At 35.6% G+C, this 22,173-nt stretch overlaps 2 protein-coding genes across 2 annotated transcripts; one reads left to right on the forward strand and one right to left on the reverse strand.

Moving 5' to 3' along the window:
* Positions 1-2,525: 2,525 nt before the first annotated feature.
* On the forward strand, positions 2,526-4,304 carry LOC142182564 (F-box/FBD/LRR-repeat protein At1g13570-like). The gene is made up of 3 exons (XM_075256782.1): positions 2,526-3,363; positions 3,460-3,624; positions 3,734-4,304. Exons 1-3 carry the CDS (start codon positions 2,548-2,550, stop codon positions 4,055-4,057), a joined length of 1,305 nt encoding a protein of 434 aa, XP_075112883.1. The 5' UTR covers positions 2,526-2,547; the 3' UTR covers positions 4,058-4,304.
* A 331-nt stretch (positions 4,305-4,635) lies between these two features.
* Positions 4,636-8,128, reverse strand: LOC107759613 (COP9 signalosome complex subunit 8). The gene is made up of 5 exons (XM_016577588.2): positions 7,969-8,128; positions 7,778-7,857; positions 7,482-7,663; positions 5,454-5,561; positions 4,636-5,061 (listed from the first exon to the last, which is right to left on the reverse strand). The coding sequence occupies exons 1-5, from the start codon at positions 8,050-8,052 to the stop codon at positions 4,922-4,924; spliced, it is 594 nt and encodes a 197-aa protein (XP_016433074.1). The 5' UTR covers positions 8,053-8,128; the 3' UTR covers positions 4,636-4,921.
* Positions 8,129-22,173: the final 14,045 nt, after the last annotated feature.

Raw genomic sequence — 22,173 nt, forward strand, 5'->3', positions numbered from 1 at the left:
ATATGCATGGCTAGTTTAATTTGGAAACATTAAACACCTTATAATAATTATCATGTAGAACTTAGCCCTAATTATCTAGTTGCGTTAATGCTAGTGATTTTAAGGTAAATGTAAAGATGTTACAGTTGTGGATTAATGAACTTCAGAAATTTTTGAAATTTCAAGTTTTTTCAAGAATTACATGCAACTGTGTGGTTCTTAATTAGCTCACAAGTGAATGTTTGACAAATTTTGAGGAGGTTTAATTTCCCATGTCATTTTGAAATTTAGACCTTTCCATTTTAGTACTGTCATTATTCAGGAATTTTAATTTATTGTGGGAAATTATTTGTTTTATGCAAGAGGATTATGAAAACCCTTAGGAAAAACTATAACATGCTATTGAGAGAATTCATGTACTCAAAACTGAATTGTGTTATATATTTGTTCTCCTTTATTTCATTGTTTATCTCGTAATCATTTGATTTCGCGATAGGATCCCCGTATTCCTTCACGAAACATTTTACGCCATTTTAAAAAAGCAAAGGAAAAACAGCTGCCGATTAATAAGAAATTTAGTGGAAGAATTTTTGAGGTAGGAAGTTGTTTTGCTTTACATGTACATTAACAAAAAAACATGAAGATTTATCGTTTTAATAGTACTTCCAAACATTTTAACGAAGCACTCAACTAATTTTACACACAACCAGTAATTTGAAAATTCATTTTTAAGGTTAGTAAGCACTTTTGTTAAGAATCCTCAATTTCGGTCAATTTGAAGGATAAAAAGAACTAACCAATGTTGATGAAATCCAACTTGTTAAAAATCTCATTGATTTAGCCTGTGTCAGCACAACTCAAGACAATGAATGGAATTGATGCAACTATATTTCATCTAACTCAAAATATGTTAAAACTAAATTTGTATGCACTGTATATTCAAACGTCTAATTTACGGGCTTTAATGAACGAGTTGAACTAAATGTCAAAATAAACTGAATTGATAAATGGGCGAGTTAATGATCTGCATAAACTGGACTAAAGTAAATGGAATGAAAATGAGTGAAACGATGTATTATAACTCAATCTGCCCAACTCTTACTCGATTGCAAATTCTTTATTTGTTTTCTTATAATTTGCTTAATTCTAAACAAAACTAAGAAAAAATTTCTTCGTTACGACTATATGTAATATTCAAACAGAACTTTTTAAATACCAAACAAAATTCTAATATGCAGCCACTCACTTAGGCATTAAAATTGTTATGCGGCCTTGTTTTGGTCCTATGACCTCCTTTGGTAACATGTCTCTGTAACATGTCTGGTTTTGGTAATCTATTTTGGTGGCCAATGAAACTTGTGAAATTTGCCTATAAAAGGGCAGCACTTCTCACGTCAGAACTGCACCAGCGAGCACAAACCGATCGCAATCGACCGATCAATTTTGGTCGGTTTGTCGTCAGTTTTTCAAAATATTTACTTTTAATTTTTCTTTTACGAAATCGATCAACTTTGATCGATTTTCTTTGGCACAAAAATGCGAGAAATTATTTTTGAGACCCACAAAATTTATTTTTCAAGAAACCGACCAACTTTGATCAGTTTTTCATTTAAAATAAATTAAAATTAATATTAAAAAACCGACTGAACAGTCGGTTAATTTTAAAAAACGACCGAATTTGGTCGGTAATTTTATTTTTTTAATAAAATCGATCGATATTGGTCGGTTATTTGCATGAAAAAATACAATTAAAGAGTATAAATGAAATAAAAGACAGTCTTAAAACAAAATGCACCAATGATCTAGTGGTAGAATAGTATCCTGCCACGATACAAACCCTTGTTCCATTCTCTACTGACCAACTTTGATGGGGTTTTTTTTTTTTTGAATTTAAAGGTTAGAGATGATACAAGGGCTAGTGTAGTTTTACCAAACTAAGAGAGAGTAATTGCTAGTTATCCTATAAGTGTTGTCGCCTTACAGAGTAATGTTAGATTTTATCATTGACGCGTGTACCATATATAGATGCTTCTCTCTTCAGTTTAATTCTTCTAACACCCCCATTTACAAGTTAGCCATCAGACGACTTTAGGAGCACTTCACAATTCATTCTCAGGTTCATCTTACTCACTGTTTTCTTCATTGTTGATAAAACTCTTGTGTGTTCTTAGCTACTATTTCAGAGAACACTCCCATTTTTTTAAAAAGATAGAACAATATTTAGGCGTTGAAGGAAGTATTAAAGTGGTACCTATATAGTGAACTCTTTTGTCACTAAACTTAATTAGGCTATGCAAGTTTTAGTACTGCAGTGATTAGTGCATACAATAAAGTTAAAAATAAAAAGGTAGGAAAACTATTAGAGTCTTATTCCAGATTTTTTTTATGTTATACCAAAGTGTTGTTATAGAGAACATATAGTATATTAGTATAACATAGTATGAAAATTGGTTCCATAAAAAATTTGATTTTGTTATAAAAAATTGGATCCGGCCAAATAAGGTCCATATATTAAGAGGAGACAATTCTTGTTTTTTTCTGCAGATTCTACTGGCTGTTTTTACAAATATGATGCCTCCTAATAGCAAAAAGCAAAGTTTACCTCCCAATGTACTTGGCAACCTTCCTGAGAATGTAATCGATGACATTCTTTTGCGTTTGCCTTTACGAGATGCTGTGAGGACATGCATCTTATCGAAGAATTGGAGATATAAGTGGTGCAAACTTCCACGGCTGAAACTTGATCAAACACTTTGGGAAACAACAAATGACTTAATACCCCCTACTGTTAAAATTACTGACATTATCTATCAGCTTTTGACCCTTCATGTAGGACATATTTCTAAGTTTATCCTCTCCATCTTTGATCTTATCAACTGTCCTAAGATTGACAACTTGATATATTTCCTCTCTCGGAATGGCATTCAACATCTTGTTCTTCAATTCCCGATAGGTAACCCATACAAATTGCCTTCCTCGTTTTTCACATGTTTGCAGTTGAGGCATGTGACTCTCCATCGATGTATACTACGTACTCCACCAGTCTTTAAGGGATTTCATAGGTTACTTAGCCTAGAACTAAGTCAAGTCACAATTTGTACTGAATTTCTTGGACGTTTTATCTCCCGTTGCCCGTTGCTTGAACATTTGCTGCTGGAATACGTAGATAATGCAAACAACATTGAGGTTAATGCTCCCAAGCTGAGATCATTTGTCTTCACAGGCAATTTACATTTCCTACATCTAAAATGTGTCCCTCTTCTGGCAAAAGTTTCACATGAGTCTACAGCATCCCTTTTAAAAGCGGGAAAAAATGATTTTGTCAATTTTTTTAACTCTATTCCTGCACTCGAGCATCTCCACTGGAATTACAATAGTTTCCGGGTAATCGTGACTTCATTTTAATGTGTTTTCATTGATGTACTATCTTTTTGGGCTTTAACTCAGTCCGTTTTTTTTTTCCCGACATTTTCCTCCTAGTTCATGGTTACAGGACCAGGTGAAGTACCAACAAGGCTTCCCTCAGCTCTCAACTGCCTTAAACATCTTTACCTATCTGAAATTTGCCTGGAAGAACGAGTCGAGCTTTTATGTGCTCTTTGCTTGATTAGAAGCTCCCCGAATTTAGAGGAACTCGAAATTAAGGTTCTTAATGATGTTTGTTATTCATATGTGTGTTATGATTTTCTTATTTTCATACTCGTTAAATTTTCAGTTTTAAGTTCAGAATGATGGTTTCCATGATCTTTCTTAGGGGCCTTTTGATCTTATTGGAAAATTACTTGCTCCTGTGCTCTGGAGCGCTGTTGATGAAATTCCTGCAAGCTTCTCAGATGTCACGTATACTCACCTGAGGGCAGTTAAGATTAAAGGTGTAGCAGGAGCATGGGGTGAAATGCAGCTTATCAAGGTTTTATTGGCCAAGTCTCCGGTGCTGGTGAGAATGGTAATTGAGCCCGATGTAGTAGGAGATCAATCTCTCAAAGTACTTGCGAAGATAACCAAATTTCAGCGGGCATCACCTAAAGCGGAAGTGGTATATAACGTGGATGCTTATCCCGGTTACAATCTCGCTTGATGTTCACGAGTCTTTAATCAGACCAAGATCTTTTGTTAAAATATTTTGGAAGCTCAAGTATAAATAGAAATGAATGTTGATGCAATAGTATAAGCCTATAAGGCTGTGTTTTGCCTTGCTTTTAGGTAGTGTGAAGACTATAAGTTTGGGAACATAGTGAATCAGGATGGATGTTTTGGGTAGTGTATATATACTGATACCCAGGAATGAATTAAACGTGTAGTTCTTCCATGCAAAAAATACTATCTCGACTCTTGTTATTAGCTTGGAACTTTAATTTTTTCCGAATCACATTTGATAATTGTTTCTATTTGATTATTTCGTAGCATGTTGAATTCATTTTTAATTTTAGACAACAGTTACCGTACAAAATTTTGCACTGGTTTATTAGTGTTTTCCAAATAACTTCCACCAGAGCAAGAACGGAATGAAAAATCAAATCAAAGAAGGCCATTCAACAATGTTCGTTTTCTACTAATGTACTTTAACGAAGAAATCTTTCCAAAGAAGTGTGCTCTCTCTCGAGCTTAATGGCAAAGTCCCAAATACCTTAGAATACTGCATCTAAATTCAAACACTTTCAGGTATAAATAAGCCTTTTCCAGTTGTTATGAAAAGATAAAAATATATTCTTCTAACAACAAACGACTTTCGCAACCAAATTCATTAACGATCTAAATCCTTAAAGGATAATCCACTATGCCATGGTAATAATATACTTTTCAAGAGAGACAATAATCATTGAACCCAAGTTTCGATCTGTTGCTATAAAATTTGGCCACCTTCTAATTTCTCCAACCAGTGGACTAACAAAAAAGAAACTGATCCTACTAAGATTTAGAAATCTCGGAACCAACAAATTGACTAGTGCTCAAGATGGAAGACATATTCTGTCAAGCGCTGTAATTTACTGGGGTCTAACTTCTGTTCTGTCACAACTGCTTGTTTCTTCACAGTAAGCATTTGAGAAGCTGGGTCCAATACCCAACCCTGTTGCAGCACATCTGAAAGGAAGATGACAAAGTAATTATTACCAGTCAGTGAAAACGCATGAACACATTGTGATTGAGATTTTTTTTCTGCCAAGTATAACTGAGGCTTGCATATAAATCACAACAGCAACAAACACCAAATAGGTGAGAGCTTATGAATACCCGAGATGTAGAGTAAATGGATAAGTGTTCTAAAGACTTCATTGTATGTGCTTCTTTAACATTTAATGCCCACTTATATTTGTTAAACACTTCACCCAAATATTTGATCTTAGAATACCATAGCCTGTGAAACCTTCTTAAGTGATTCAATAACTCGATAAACTTCAGTTCATTTAGTGTCCTCTTATGTACCAAAAATAAACTCTTAGAGACTACAAGCACGCTGTAGGATAAAATCTTACAGTTTGTAGCATCATTTTCATTCATTCCAAGGAACTGAGCTGTATCTTGTGTGCTAATGGTTGAATAAGCAGAAAGCAGGAGCTCAAACATCCTTTTCCTGTATAATTCTGCAGAAGGATGACATGAAAATGGTATGAAAATCCAACATACAGCGATGAGGTACAAGAACTTGAAGTTTAACTTTTCATACTATGGTTCCTTTCATATATTTGAGTAATTGCTTTTCTCTATAAATTTAGAAAAATGGCTAGCAACTATTGACATTTTCGCAGCAATTGTGGTCTCACCCAATGTCACAAAGATTAAAAAAATGCATAAATTTCACATTTGCATCTACTGGATGCCAGTAATGAAATTTACTATCACTTCATCAAAAAAACTGCATGAATTTCAATACACAAAAAATAGTTGACAATTTACTTTTTAACCACACTACGGAAGATCCTAAGAGCTGGAACTTAGCTTGTTGAAACACTGTTTGCCTCCTTGAAATGCTCTTGCACCTCATCCATGCTTCTTCTCTCCGACAACGAATTCCCAATTCAGAAGAACTCCACATAGACTGAGGAGAGCATATACTTTGGTATATACCCACATCAGTTAATCCTTAACCTCTCACAAAATTGTAGTAGTATGGTTCTAGGTATTACTTCTTTTTTCTGATAGGTGGTATGGTTCAAGTATTATCTGCGAGCTCTCCAGAGATATGATGATAGAGCTACATACCAATGTCTTCTCATTTGAAAATTTAAATTTTGATATAGAAAATTACACGCCAAATTATCCTTTATATCCTCAAAGACATTTTTCCTCAATTTTTCAGCCAAGTACATGATAGATTTCATGTGCCTGGAGAGGTACCAATTATTTAAAATAACCCAGAACTCTGATTAGTTCACAAAGTAAATGTTAGTATAAAGAGTATATACAGTCCTTGTTTTAGTAAATCCAATTCCTTGTCAGAATTAAACATGCCGACAACAGGAACCTATTAAACTCGCCCAACTCAAATAAGAGTAACTGACAAACATGAATGCAGAGAAAAATTAAGAAGGAAGAAAATAGGAGCACAGAGACATTATTCAAAAGAACATTATCCACAATTTTCTAGATCAATAAGTTTTTCAATGCCAAGATTCAAGCATAGAGTTGATACTCCCCAACCGACAATCACAAGATCAAAGGAGGAACAAAATTAACCGTCACGATTGAGAAAAAGGCGCACCTTATGTTCTCCCTTTCTAGGGGATCACACCACTAAACCCAGCCTAAAATAATAAGCTCAACAAGATAAAACTTGCTTATAGTGACTGTTTCTTACCAAACCAGCCATTGGCCCATTGGTAATAGAAGATATCATTTCAATTTTCTCCTTGTTATACCATGACATACAGAACGGTAGAACGATTCTCCCTGCCCACTTAAGTTGTTTAACTGAAAGTGGCCATTTGACTTTGAGATAAGTTCATAGAAAACCATTCTAGTCTCAAGCCATTATCAAACTCCAATGATTAATCCTGGAGTGCAGCTCAACTTTGTGATTTATGCATATTCATAAATTCTTCTAATTCACAACAATGGCAATACATTGTCAATCCTTACATGTAACTTGATCCACATTAAAAAGAGGTAACAGTCTCGGGCACTTATAAGTCCCAATTCTTAGTCATTCATATATTCCACTATCTATCTTAATAACCTTCAGGAAAGAAAACAAATCCTTCTAGGTTTTCGACAGGCACAAAAAAGAATGCTGATCCCTTGTAAAATACCAAGTAAAGTAGAAACTTATTTTCATTGAGCTTTCAAAATAATTACTACTATTTTTCATCAAGGACAAAAAGAATGTCGGCCTATTGCTAAATGACAGACTTATGCAGAAACTTATGTAAAGAATTCAACAAAAACTGACTAGACTAGTTCCATCGATTAACAGAAGATGATCAACGAAATCTCCACCATCTGCTCTATTATTAAATAATTTTAATTTTAATAATAATAAAGAGCAGGAAAATGCACCAACTTACCTGCAAAGGAAGCCACAATTGGCTGAACCTCAGGAGTCCAGCTGAATTCTCGAATAGCCTCATACACGCCCACGTAGTCCCTCGTCCAAAGCTTCTGCCCGATCCTCCAAACCGCCACCACCTCAGGCCGGCCCTCCTTTATTGCGGCAGGTATCTTCTTCCACAGAAATCGTGCACTATTGCTGCAAAAGTACCACAATAAAGAATGTAACCCTGATCAATTCTTTAACAACACCCAATCTAAAACCCTAAAATTCCAAAATTAAAGTTGCTATTAGTAAAAAATAAGGGATTACATGTCATTGTTGTAAATATGGCCTAGAAGGTGAATCGCGTAAGGCCATTCGTCTTGACAATCAATGCCCTCAGCGGCACCCTATGAGTATGACCAAAGCGAATAGAAGCAATTAGTTCTTCTTTTTTTCAAATCGGTTGAACAGATAATAATAAAGTGGCAATAAATTGGGAGGAAATAAGGAGAAATTACCTGAAGTAAGAGGTTTTCACAGATATCAGCAATCTTGTCAAAGGATTTGGACGCCAAAGCTTCGTTGAGGAGAGAGGTATCCATTGGAGGGCACGGCACTGCTTTTTCTCGCCTCTCTTCTCCTTCAACACTGTCACTGCTTCTCTGCAGGGAGAACAGAATTACAATATAATGGCTAGTTTGGGCTTTTGGTCTTTGGGCCTGAGGTCTTAAATACTAAAGGACTATTATTACTTTTAGCCCGTACTAAAAACTATTTATATTTGATAGCCGAAAAAATATATTAAACTTGTATAACTTTTGCATAGAACATACAGAATATATATACAAAAAATATATAAATTATATATATATTTTTTACTATTAATTTTACAGCGGCTATACAGTATCATTTTCTTTTTTGGCACAAGTTACGCCAGATAGACCTTTTTAGAACCACCATTTATATTTTGACCATGTTAAAAAAGATAGTCCTGCACCAGAATTTTAAAGTTCGTTGTCAAAATTTTGAAGCATGTTGCCATAATTTTCAACTCTGGCAGGATATTTCAAAATTGCAGCGTTCTTCAAAATTCAATTTGCAAATTCAATAATGAGGTCTGCAATTAGGTTTTGAAGTAGCTAAATTTAAAATACTCTATAAAGTTTGGCCATTATTTAAATAGGGATAGTAAAAACAATGGAAATTTTCATAAAGCATTATCTTTTAGTATTGGTTAATAGATATCATTTGCTATATTACGGATTATAGATACCTTTTATGTGGTTATAAGGTGTATTTGATGTATTTAAGCTATTGTATTCATGAATACAGTAGCAAAAATAGGCGTGAATCAGGGAAGTCCAGCTAATCAGTTGTTGTATATTCGAGTGTATTTGACTGTATTCATGGAGTGAAACATGGGATTACAGCTGGACAAATTATTGTATTCGACTGTATTCACGACGTGAAATAGGGGATTACACTGTTTTTAAAACGGAAAGTGAATCAATTAACATAATAGACTCCTAATATAACTCAACAAACTCAATTATAATACACAAATTTTGTATTTTCAGTTATAAAAAAGATTCTCAACCGAAAAATACCCCAAAAACATAGCAATCTTCAAAGAAATTATATAATACATCTGAATACATAAATTCTATTAATTAAAAAAAAACTTATGAATACATTCATGGCATATAGCGAGACAGTGAATACAATAAAATACATAGAATATAACGACATATATTGAAATATAATGAGAAAAAAAGACAGTGAATACAATGAAATACATGGAATACAACGAGACACATTGAATTACAATGGGAAAAAAAAACAATGAATACAATGAAATATATGAAAATACATTGAAATATATTAACAGAAAATCAAGTTGTTCAGCCCCAAACTCCATCGTCTTTGTTCAAAAACAAACCAACCGGATTATATGTCGGCGGTTGCTGTTCAAGAATCAGTTTAATGTCGGCAACTGCTGTTGTTGGTGAGATTCTTGAACATAGCAATCTTCAAGAATCAGTGCATCTATTATAATGGGATGGGGGCTTTGCACAAGAATCAGTTTAATGTGTTGTTGTTGGTGAGAATCTTGAACATAGCAATCTTCAAGAATCGGTGCATCTATTATAATGGGATGGAGGCTTTGCACAAGAATCAGTTTAATGTCGGCGGCTGCTCTGAAGTGGGCTTTGCACAAATTCGGTGGAAGGATGAGGAGATCGGAAATTTTAATGGGATGGGGGAAGAGAATGGAATGTATCAAAGTAGAGAGAGAAATAAAATAGTGTAACTGATTAGCATATTTAGTGGCTTAGGGCTAGGAAGTAACCAAAATTAAATATTTTGCTATAAACTTTAAAAGATATCTATAGAATATAATTTTTTTTAAATGGTATTTATTTAAAATAAATAAGGTATTAACATTTGCTATATGAGGTAAAAATTCCTAAAAACAACTAACTTCTGGCTTTGTGCATACCTCCTTCTGCCTACCCATTAGAACATTTTCATATATATTATATTCTATTGAAGACATCTACTTTGAAAGGGTAAAATAACATTTATATTATCAGTATAAATGATTTAGTTGTAGCAGATTGTAGTATTTTTGTTTTAAATTTGACCTTTGTATATTCCATGTTCAGTTTAGGAAGATACTATTTGGTTAAAGTTGTTATACAAAATTTTAGAGTTTAAGTTCTATGCATTGTAATACATAAAATATTACACAAATAAGTCACATATCACAAAGTTACATATAAAGCTCTATAATATAAGCATTAATCGGTGTAAGCTAATAAAAAAAATAATTAAGTTGTTAATATAATCTATCTATACTATATATTAAAGCACGAATATCCTTAGCGAAATGTCGTTCATCTTTTTTACTCTTTAAAATGAATTTCACATTGGACAAAATTGTAAGTGTATTTTAATTATTTTCCTAATATGTAGGACTTTAAAATTAACTAAATTTTATTTATTAAATCTTTTCTTATTTGAACTATGTAAAAACTTCTAATATTTAATAATTTAAAATTAAGTAAGATTTTACTTCTATTAGTGTTTTTCCAAATTTAAATTGAATGACTATCACGATTCTAAGTTTTAAAAATGTTAGGAACAGTAATGAAAGCTTTTCTTCAAAAAATTTGTCTTAGAATTAAACACTTGAAAATCATGAAGTATATTTTTAAGAATATCTTGTATTTTTGAATATTTAGATATTAGCCTTTAATCAACTTGAGATACGAATTAAGATATGTTGTCCATCAAGTATAAAATTAATTTTGGAAAGAATCACTTAAGCAAATATGAAGCCAATTGTGACAGTTATATATGTTATAGTCTTTCATAAAATTTATTTTAGACGTATTAAATTATATTTTATAACTTTTTGTAGTGCGAGCAATTATTTTATACATATAGAATTTAATATGGTCTTATCGTCACTTTTTATAGGTATCATGTACCACTTGTCACATTTTGCGAGCAAATAATTAAATAACTTGAAAAGACTTGAATATAATCGATGAGCATGTCTAAAAAATATTTTCAATTCTAAGCCACTAAAATTTATTAAAATCTGAAATTTTAAGGAGCCTAGTAGGTGAAGAAAACAAAAGGAAATAATTTCATTAAACATGTCTTAAATCATTAAAAGCATAAAATAAAATAAATATAATAGAGAAGAGAAATCAAACTTGAAGAGCGAAATAAAAGTACAAATTAATAAGAGAAAAAAAATTTACCATAATTTATTCACTCATTCGAACAACCTTAATTAAATCCAAAAAAAAACATATAGTTTAACATATTTTACAAAGAATAATCATACATACTATATGGTATATATACTACTTAATACTTGGAGTAGTATTTTTTACTCCAAGAACATTGTCTATAAAGAGATATTAGGTCAGATAAAAAACATAACATATCGTATTATCTTCATAATATATATATATGTGTGTGTGTGTATATACACATAAAAGTTATATAATTAACCTACATAAATTTTTAATCTTTACAAGTTCAAAAGACACCCAATGACTCTATATTCAACTATTTCGCCTGTGGATACCAACTTGTCACGACCCCAAATTCCCGGTCGTGATGGCGTCTATCACAATACTAGGCAAGCCAACCCAAACAAGTAACCACAGTAAATTCTTTTATAAAACCATTTTCTAACACTGATTAAGTCTTAATTTTTCATAAGAAAAATCTAAATCACTGAAATGTGCGGAAAAACAGTAAAAACATCAAACCAACACAGCTCAACCATCTGGTGTCACAAGTCTAGAGTCTCTAGATACAATAAGTCCGACTGGCTAATACATAATAAGCCCTAAAATGTAGAAAAACAAAGATAGGAAGGAGGAAAGCAGGGCTGCGGACGCTGTACAGCTACCTTGTAGTCTCCGGTAAGCTCCGATAATGCTGGGAACCCTCACTCTACTGCTCGGGCACCTGGATCTGCATACAAGGTGCAGAGAGTAACATGAGTATGCCAATTCAATAAGTAACTAAAGTAAATAAGGTTTGAATACAGTGACAAGAAGTTAAAAATCATATATAAGAGTATACAATAGAGTATCAAATCAAACTCAACAGTTTAAAAGCCAATTACTTCGTAAAAACTTCAGTTTCAATTGAGATACTTTGAAATCATTTACTTAACAGTTTTCAATAGAGGCTTGTAAGCACGTGATTTTTGCCTTATATGAGAATTACTCCCAAAAATTTCAAAAAATAAAATAATTTTTCTTGGTGTGCAATTTTTGTGATATTTTGTGTAACTATTTGTATGTTTGTCTATGCATGTTTATTTGTTAAATTAATAAAAAAAATACAAAAATAGGCATCTTTTGCATTTTTAGCATTTAATGTCCAAATGAACAATTTTATGCTTAATTATTACTTAATTGTGCGTTAATTGTTATTGGAAGTTAATTTGCGCTTTTATAACTTAATTTAGTTCTTAATAATAATTTAAGTACTTTTATAATTTAGTTTTAGAAAAATAAAAGAAGAAAAGAGAACAAAAATACAAAGAAAAATCGGATTGGGCCACTTCTTCAATTTCAAACCACAGGCCCAAATAATTGCCCAACTTTCCCCATGACCCGGTCCGTTTCAAACCGGGTCGACCCGGTCCGCTCCATTAACCCAACACCCCTTCTTCATTTTTGTCCAACACAAAACAAAACCAAAAATAAAAATAAAAAATAAAAGGTGAATTATCACTATTAATAATTTTATTTTTTGTTTTTTTTATATATAAAAAAAAATTCGAAAATATTTTATTTTATTTTTTTATTTTTATTTTTTTTTAAAAAACATATATAATAATTTCGGGAATGATTTTAAAAAAAAAAAGTAAAAGAATGTAGAAAATTTAAAAAAAAATAAAAAGTTTTAAAAAAATTTAAAAGTAAAAGAAGGTTGGAGTTAAAAAATAAATATAAAGGTATCTGAAAATTTAAAAAAAAAATTAAAGTAATTGAAAGTAGCATTTTTAAAAGAAAAAGAAAAGATAGTGGTTTGTTTTTTAAAGAAAAGTTAAATAAAGTGAGATTCTCTTTTTTAAAAAATAAAAAGTGGGATTTTAAATAAGATAAAGTAATTAAAGTTGGAATTTTAAAAATAAAAGTAAATAAAGGTGGGATTTCTTTTTCTAAAAAAATAAAAGCAACTTGTAAGTGGGATTTCTTTTAATTAAAAAAATAATAAAATAATAAAAATAAAATCTGAAAATTTCAAAAATTTTGCTATAAATAGAAGAGAAAATTTAGGAAGAAGGGGTGGAAAAAAAGAGGAAAAACTAGATAGAGAGAAGAAAAAAGAGGGGGCGGAATGAGAAGTATACACCCGATATACATTCTGGATACACTGAATATACAGGGGCAGAATTCATTTTGGAGAGTTTTGAAGTTGAAAAAGAATAGTTACTGTTTCATTGCCTCGCTTAGTATCTGAAATAGTCAGAACCTTCCTGCCTTTTACTTCTTCTCTATACTTGGAGTCGTTTATAGTCTCCTGGGTTTTCTGCTATTCCTACTGTTACTGGTCTATTCCTGTGTTGCTGGACTGTCGTTGTTGTGCTGCATTGTTACTACTGTTGCTGCTTCTCATCTTCATCTTCTCTTGTTTTCCAATACCAGGTACACAAATGTAATACTAGTTATTGCAAGCTAAAAATGTGGAAGCATGAATACATATGAAGAATCGAATTTTGAAGTTTTAATTTCGCTTTTTCTCTGTTCCTTTTATTGATTGTATTTAGGCTATTTTATGTATTATTGAATAATAATTGGAATAAGAGAAAATAACATAAGTTAGTCTTTAATGAATCGGCTTGGCAAAACGGGTTAATTCACTAGCTACGAAGGTTCTAAGATTATCAACAGTAGGTTAATCGTGAACAAGTACTTAAACTTAGCTAAGACATGAATTTGAACTAAATTTCGTGAATTAGGTATTAAGGCATGATTTGAGTGCAAACAAAATTAGAAGAACGTTTAAGTCTAATAAACTTTCTATTAAGCTTTAGTAATTATGGTTAAATCCAGTTTCAAATGGTTGTGAATAATTAATTCCAATAGTTTTTTTTATGTATAACAATGCGAGCTTCAATCTAACTATATTTGATTCTTTTGAATATTAGTTGTCGAATTTTTATTTTATTTATAATTTCGAATTTTTTTTTTAGTAAAATTCTTGTTCATCAATATTTGTATTAATATAGCAATTAGTATGCCATGCTTTCTTTAAAAAAAAAAAAGCTCGTAATTAATTAGGATTTTCTTTATTTATTTTAGAGACTAATTTTAATAGAAAAGATGTAGTCGCTTTAGGATTTGTCCATTTAAAATAAATAAGATGAGTCTCGCCTAGTAAAATGTATAGATTGCGGGGCCCTCACAAATGTATGTGTTAATTACTTAGAACTCGGGATCGGCCGCTTAGTGAACTTCACGGCCTTTTCTCAAAATAACCATGCGCTAGTCGCTTTAGGCGCGTATTTAATAATGTTATCTCCTTAAACTCGGGTGCACATTTATGTGACCCAAATCCAAATCTCAACCGAGTCGAGATATGCCAAACAACTACGGGTGCATTGATGTAACGTGGTTCGAGATATGTTTCCACGACGTTGCAATTCTCGTAAAATAATAACAATAAGTAAGAAATCGGTAAAAAGATAAAATTTTGCACATAAGTTCATATTTGTATAAAATCAGATAATCAAGCCGAATATAACAGTTGAGCGACCGTGCTAGAACCACGGAACTCGGGAATGCCTAACACCTTCTCCCGGGTTAACAGAATTCCTTATCCGGATTTCTGGTGCGCAGACTGTAATATGGAGTCATTCTTTTCCTCGATTCGGGATTAAAATTGGTGACTTGGGACACCCTAAATCTCTCAAGTGGCGACTCTGAAATAAATAAACAAATTCCGTTTCGATTGTCCTTTAATTGGAAAAACTCCCCTCCACCCCACGCGGGGACGGAAAAAGGAGGTGCGACAAGGCTCATCATAAAAGAAGAGTGAAATCAGCAAAAATGTCATAAATGGGCCCCCTCGGGCAAGGTATCACTCATAAATATAGCCTCTCGGGCAAGCCTCTCAGTCATTCATGACTCAGCTCTCGTCACACAGTACTCACACTCAGCACTCAGGCTCAATAATATCTCATAGTAGTAATAATCATAATAACCGCTGCGGCGTGCAGCCCGATCCATAGTTTATAGTCGACTACGCTCACTAGGGGTGTACAGACTCCGGAGAGGCTCCTACAGCCCAAACGTCATATCGCTGCGGCGCGCAGCCCGACGCACAACCCGATCCACAATATATATATATATATATATCGCTGCGGCGTGCATCCCGATCCATATAAGTATCTGTAACGACCTAGCCGGTCGTTTTAAGAATACACGCCCTAATCCCTATTAACTGTTTTTCCCGTATTTGTTTCTGCTATTTTGATTCGCCGGGATGTTTGGTTTTGAGTTTCGAAGTGTTTTGGGACACTAAGTCCCTAAATGAGAGATTAAGTTTTAAAATTTGGACCGTAATCGGAGCAATGTGAAGACGGCCTCGGAATGGAATTTCATCGGTTCCGTTAGCTCCGTTAGGTGATTTCGGGCTTATGGGCGTGTTCGGATTGTGTTTTGGAGGTCTGTAGCTTATTTAGGCTTGAAATGCCGAAAGTTAAAATTTTGAAGTTTCCGATTCGATAGTGAGATTTTAATATCGGGGTCAGAATAGAATTCCGAAAGTTGGAGTAGCTCTGTGGTATTGAATGTGATGTGCTTGCAAAATTTCAGGTCATTCGAATTAGGTTTGATAGACTTTTTGATCGAAAGCGTAATTTGAGAGTTTTGGAGTTCTTAGGCTTGAATCCGATGTTAAATTGGTGTTTTGATATTGTTTTGAGTGTTCCGAAACTTGGAACAAGTTTGAATGATGTTTTAGGATTGGTTGGCATGTTTGGTTGAGGTCTCGGGGGCCTTAGGTGTGTTTTGGATGCTCAACGGATCATTTTTAGAACTTAAAAAATTGCACAAAAAGTTGCAGCAGTCAGTTCTGGTTTCCTTCTTCGCGTTCATGAAGAGGAGCTGGGGCTGGTGAAAGGTTAACGCTTTGCGTTCGCGAAGGTATTCCCGCGTTCGCGAGGTTGTGGTATCTTATACATACGCATCCGCGAAGGTAGTCCCGCGTTCACGTAGGAGGAGGGTGGTTGGTCATCGCGTTCGCGACTTGGCATCACGTTCGCAGAAGAGGAAAGCTGGACCAAGCGGAGTTGTGCTTCGCGAACGCGAGAGTCCTTCCGCGTTCGCGAAGAAGGAAATAGCTGGGCAGATTTTAAAAACTCAAATCGAGGGTTTAAGCCATAATTCATATTTTGGACTTGGGAGCTCGGGAAATTGCGATTTTTGTAGAGATTTTTACCTGGGTGATTTAGGTAAGTAATTCTTACTCGATTTAGACTAATTTCCATGAATCTACACTTAAATTTATCCTTTAATTTCGAATTTATGGTGGAAAATTGGGGGAAAGTTCTTAGACTTAAATTTCGAGTTTTTATTGGGTATTTGACATTGGATTTGGATAATTTTGGTATGGTTAAACTCGTGAGAGTATGAGGATTCTGAAAATGTAAACTTTACCCGATTCCAAGACGTGGGCCCGGAGGGCATTTTGGTCATTTTACCTAATTTCGTGTATTAGCTTAGAATTTATTTGTGGAATCAGTTACTTGAAGTTATATTTATATTATGCAATTGAATTGAATAGATTTGGACCATTTGGAGTCGAGTACTCGTGGCAAGAACGTGGTTTCGGGTTGATTTTGAGCCGGTTCGAGGTAAGTGGCTTGCCTAACCTTGTGTGGAGGAAACCCCCCTTAGGATTTGGTATTGTTGATACTTGAAATGTATTGTACGTGAGGTGACGAGTGCGTACTTATGCTAATTGTTGAAAATCCTGTTTTCATTAAGTAACTTTAATTGTGTTTTTCCTTCCTGTTTATTCTACTTGCAATTTAAGCCTGTTGTCAGCTTGGGGAATCATGTATAATTGAATTAATTGTTGTATTTCCTCAAACTGCCTTATTTGGAAGTAAAGCATGCTAGGTTAGAAAATACCTGTTTTACCTGGGTGTGAAATTTAATTTAATTAAGTATTCTTCGGGTTGTTGTTGCGTGTTTACTTTAGGACTACGGGACGGTATCCCGGGAGATCCCCTGCACATATATATTGATTTGTACTGTAGTGCGGGATACCAAGAGATCTCCGACGCATATTGAGGATACTAAGAGATCCTTGGGATACTAAGAGATCCCCAACATATATATTAAGGATACTAAGAGATCCTCGGGATACTGAGAGATCCCCGGTCGTTACCTTTGTGTTGAGTTGTACTCATTTCCGTGATTATTCTGTCTATGTTATAGTTGCTATTGTTCTTTCTATTCTGCGTTATTTCTTACTGTTGCATTTAGTTTTTACTGCCTTATTCTATATTGTCATACCTTATATTTCATATAATTTCAGTAGGGCCCTGACCTTCCTCGTCACTACCCGACCGAGGTTAGGCTTGGCACTTACTGAGTACCGATGTGGTGTACTCATGCCCTTTCGGCGCATGTTTTTCATGTACAGATCCAGGTACTTCCACTCAGTCTTATCACACTCGAGGCAAGGCACTTTCGTAGAGACTTCGAGGTATATATGTCGCGTCCGCAGAACAAAGAGTCCCTTTCTATTCTCAGTACTAGTATAGCCCTTCTGTATTTTCCTTGTTGATAGATATTTCTGGAGTTAGAGCTTTTTATGTAAACTCTTAGCTTGTGATTCATGGGTTTTCGGATTTTGGGAGTGTTTTGGTTGAGATTCTTGTACTGTTATATGCTAGGCGGCATCTTAAACACCGTTTCATTTTGTTATCTCAGTTTTTAATTATTTCCTTTCCGCATTTGTTAGGCTTACCTAGTCGTATATACTAGATGTCGTCACGATAGTTCATGGAGGGCGAACTGGGGTCATGACAGTATCGCTGCGGCGTGCAACCCGATCCATAATATATACGTATACTATTGTTGCGACGTGCAGCCCGATCCGTAATATATATAATCCTCACTATTAGGTCCTCAACCTCTCTCAGTCATTAACCTCACAGCTCCTCGGGCATAACAGTGGAAATCAGGGAAACTCAACCCAAACAGTTTTCATATTGTAGAAAGTAGGGTGATAAAAACCAGGTTTAAACAATAAACAGGTAAAACATGACTGGGGATATGTTTTCAAACAAATGAAGTGAGGAAAATAGTAAAAATACCCCCTAAGGGTCTCAACAGGTCGGTACAAGGCCCCACACATGGCATACAACCCATAATATAGTATCACTCTCTAAAATACGTGATATCATAAGATTTCAAATCAAATACGCGGCTTACTAGTTGCTACGAGACGTACCAAGTCACAATCCTTACCGGTGCACGCCCAAACGATCGTCATCTAGCATGTGCGTCACCTCATTTATCAAAACAATACGAAATACCGAGGTTTTATACCCTCAGTTCCATATTTACAATGGTTACTTACCTCAAACCGGATGAAATACTACTCTGCGATGCCTTTGCCTCTCGCCTCAGCCTAAACTCGCATCGAATCTACCCAAAATCAGAATCATAACATTAGAATATGCTAAGGGAACGAAGCCCATGCAAAAATAATCAAATTATACCAAGAATCCCGAAATTAATCCAAACCCGACCCTCGAGCCCATGTCTCCAAATTTCATAAAAATCACATCAATAGAATCCTTATCCTCCCACGAGTCTATTCATACCAAAAGCATCGAAATCGGACTTCAAATGGCCCCTCAAATCCCCACTCAAAGCTCTCCGATATTAAGCCCTAATCCCTCAATTTTCTCCCTTAATTTCTACTAATACCATGATTAAACAAAGGAAAAATGGTCATAAACTCAAGTAACGAAGCTTAGGTAGCTTACCCAACTGATAATTTTCGATTTTCCCTTGAAATTCACTGCCCTAGCTCACTTCCCGTCTTCAAAAATGAAGAACTTAGCAAAAATTTGTGAAGGAAACCTTATAACTTTCTGACTCAAGTATTTCGCACATGCGGTCCCTTTCTCCACCTCTGCGCTACCGCTTCTGCCGTCCTACCCACCGCACCTGTGGAAATGACTAAAAACCTCATGACCGCACCTGCAATCATTCTCTCGCACCTGTGCCATCGCAGATGCATCCATAAGTCCGCTTTTGCGGCTCCGCCTGACTTGCCTCTTGGCTGTTTCTGCGTCTTGCTTCCGCATCTGCGGGAGTCGCACCTGTGGCCTCCCGACCGCAGATGCGGTTATGACAGCAATCATAAAACTTCAACTACCAAACTCAACTCCAAAACCTCCCGTCAACCATCTGAAATCACCCCGAGACCCCCGGGGCCTCAACCAAGAGCACAAACTAGTCATATACCAATATCCAAACTTATACCAATCTTTAAAATACCTCAAATAACATCGAATCGACCAAATCACATCGGATTCAAGCCTAAGGTTCCAAAATTTTCCGAATTACACTTTTGATCAAAAGGTCTAACAAACCACATTCGAATGACCTGAAATTTTGCACACACATCCCAAATGACACAACGGACCTACTGCAACTCCCGGAATTCCATTCCGACCCCTATTTCAAAATCTCACCTATCAACCGGAAAATGCCAAAATTCTATTTTCGCCAATTCAAGCCTAAATCTACTCCGAACCTCCAAATCCCATTCTGATCACGCTTCTAAGTCCCAAATTATCTCCCGAAGCTATCCAAACCATCGAAATTTACATCTGAGCCTTGTTCACATAAGTCAACATCCGGTTGAATTTTCCAACTTAAGCTTACTCAAAAGAGACTAAGTGTCTCAAACCTCACAAAAAACTCTCCGAACTCGAACCAATCCACCCGATAACATATAATACAACTGAACAAAATAATAAGAAGTAGAAATGGGAGAAACGGAGCGGTAACTCATGAAACGACGGCCGGGTCGTTACATCCTCCCTCTCTTAAACAATCGTTCATCCTCGAACGAGTCAAGAAACATACATCAAATAGGTAAGGATATCTTCTCCACATCTCCCGCTTGGTCTCCTGGGTAGCCTCCTCCACGGGCCAACCTCTCTACTGCACTTTCACTGAAGTTATATCCTTCGATCTCAACTTTCGAACCTAATGCTCCAAAATAGCCACCGGCTCTACATCATAAGTCAAATCATCATCTAACTGAATCGTTCTGAAATCCAAAACACGAGACGGATCGCCAATATACTTCCGGAGCATAGAAACATGAAATACCGGATGCACACTCGACAAGCTGGGTGTCAAAGCAAGCTCATAAGCCACCTCCCCAATCCTCCGAAGCACCTCAAAAGGTCCAACGAACCGATGAATCAATTTGCCTTTCTTCCAAATCTCATAACACCCTTCATGGGTGAAACCTTCAATAGAACCTTCTCACCAACCATGTAGGGCACATCCCGAACCTTCCTGTCAGTTTAACTCTTTTGTCTCGACTGTGCTATACGAAGTCTCTCCTGAATAACCTTCACCTTGTCTAAAGCATCCTACACCAAGTTTGTACCCAATAGCCTAGCCTCACCGGGCTCAAACCAATCAACCGGAGATCTACACCGTCTCTCATACAAAGCCTCATATTGAGCCATCTGAATACTCGACTGACAGTTGTTATAAGCAAACATTTCTCACGGTAAAAACTGATCCCATGACCCTCTAAAATCAATGACACAAGCACGCAACATATCCTCCAATATCTGAATAGTGCGCTCGGACTGCCCATCCGTCTAAGAAAGAAAAGTTATGCTCAACTCAACCTAAGTACACAACTCTCGTTGCATAGACCTACAAAACTGTGAAGTAAACTGAGTGCCCATATTTGAAATTATGGAAATTGGGCCACCATGCAAACGAACAATCTCCCGGATATAGATCTTTGCCAACCGCTCCGAAGAATATGTAGTACATACAAGAATGAAGTGCGCGGACTCAGTCAGTCGATCCACAATCACCCAAATAGCATCGAACTTATTTAAAGTCCGTGGGAGCCCAACTACAAAGTCCATGGTGATCTGCTCCCACTTCCACTCTGGAATATCCATTCACTGAAGCAAGCCACCCGGTCTCTGATGCTCATATTTTACCTGCTGACAATTGAAACACTGAGCCACAAATCCCACAATGTCTTTCTTAATTCTTCTCCACCAATAATATTGTCTCAGATCCTGATACTTCTTCGTGGCACCCAGATGAATGGAATAGCGCGAGCTATAGGCCTCCTCTAGAATCAATTCCTGAAGCCCATCCACATTGGGCATACATATCCGGCCATGCATCCTCAATACTCTGTCATCACCAATAGTCACATCTCTGGCATCATCTTACTGAACTCTGTCCTTAAGGATAAGCAAATGAGGATCATCATACTGGCGCTCTCTGATGCGATCAAATCAGGAAGATCGAAAAATCACTCAAGCCAATACCCGACTAGGCTCCGAAATATCCAACCTCATGAACCGATTGGCCAAGGCCTAAACATCAACTTCAAGAGGTCTCTCCCTAACTGGAATATATGCTAAAGTCCCCATACTCACCTCCTTCCTACTCAAGGCATTAGCCACCACATTGGCCTTCCCCGGATGGTACAAGATAGTGATATCATAGTCCTTTAGCAGCTCCAACCATCTCCGCTGCCTCAAATTGAGATCCTTCTACTTGAACAAGTGCTGGAGGCTAAGATGATTAGTAAACACCTCATAAGACACACCATACAATTCCTCCAGATCTTCAACACGTGAACAATGGCAGCCAACTCCAAATCATGAACAGGGTAGTTCTTCTCATGGGGCTTCAACTGACGAGAAGCATAAGCAATAACTCTACCCTCATGCATCAATACATACCCAATACCAACCCTCAAAGCATCATAATACATGGTATATGAACCTGAAGCTGATGGCAAAACTAACACTGGAGATGTGATCAAGGCAGTCTTGAGCTTCTAAAAGCTCTCCTCACACTCATCCGACCACCTGAATGGAGTACCCTTTTGAGTCAACTTGGTCAAGGGCGATGCGGTAGATGAAAATCCCT

The sequence above is a fragment of the Nicotiana tabacum genome, chromosome 7, assembly GCF_000715075.1.
Source record: "Nicotiana tabacum cultivar K326 chromosome 7, ASM71507v2, whole genome shotgun sequence".
Classification (NCBI taxonomy): Eukaryota; Viridiplantae; Streptophyta; class Magnoliopsida; order Solanales; family Solanaceae; genus Nicotiana; species Nicotiana tabacum.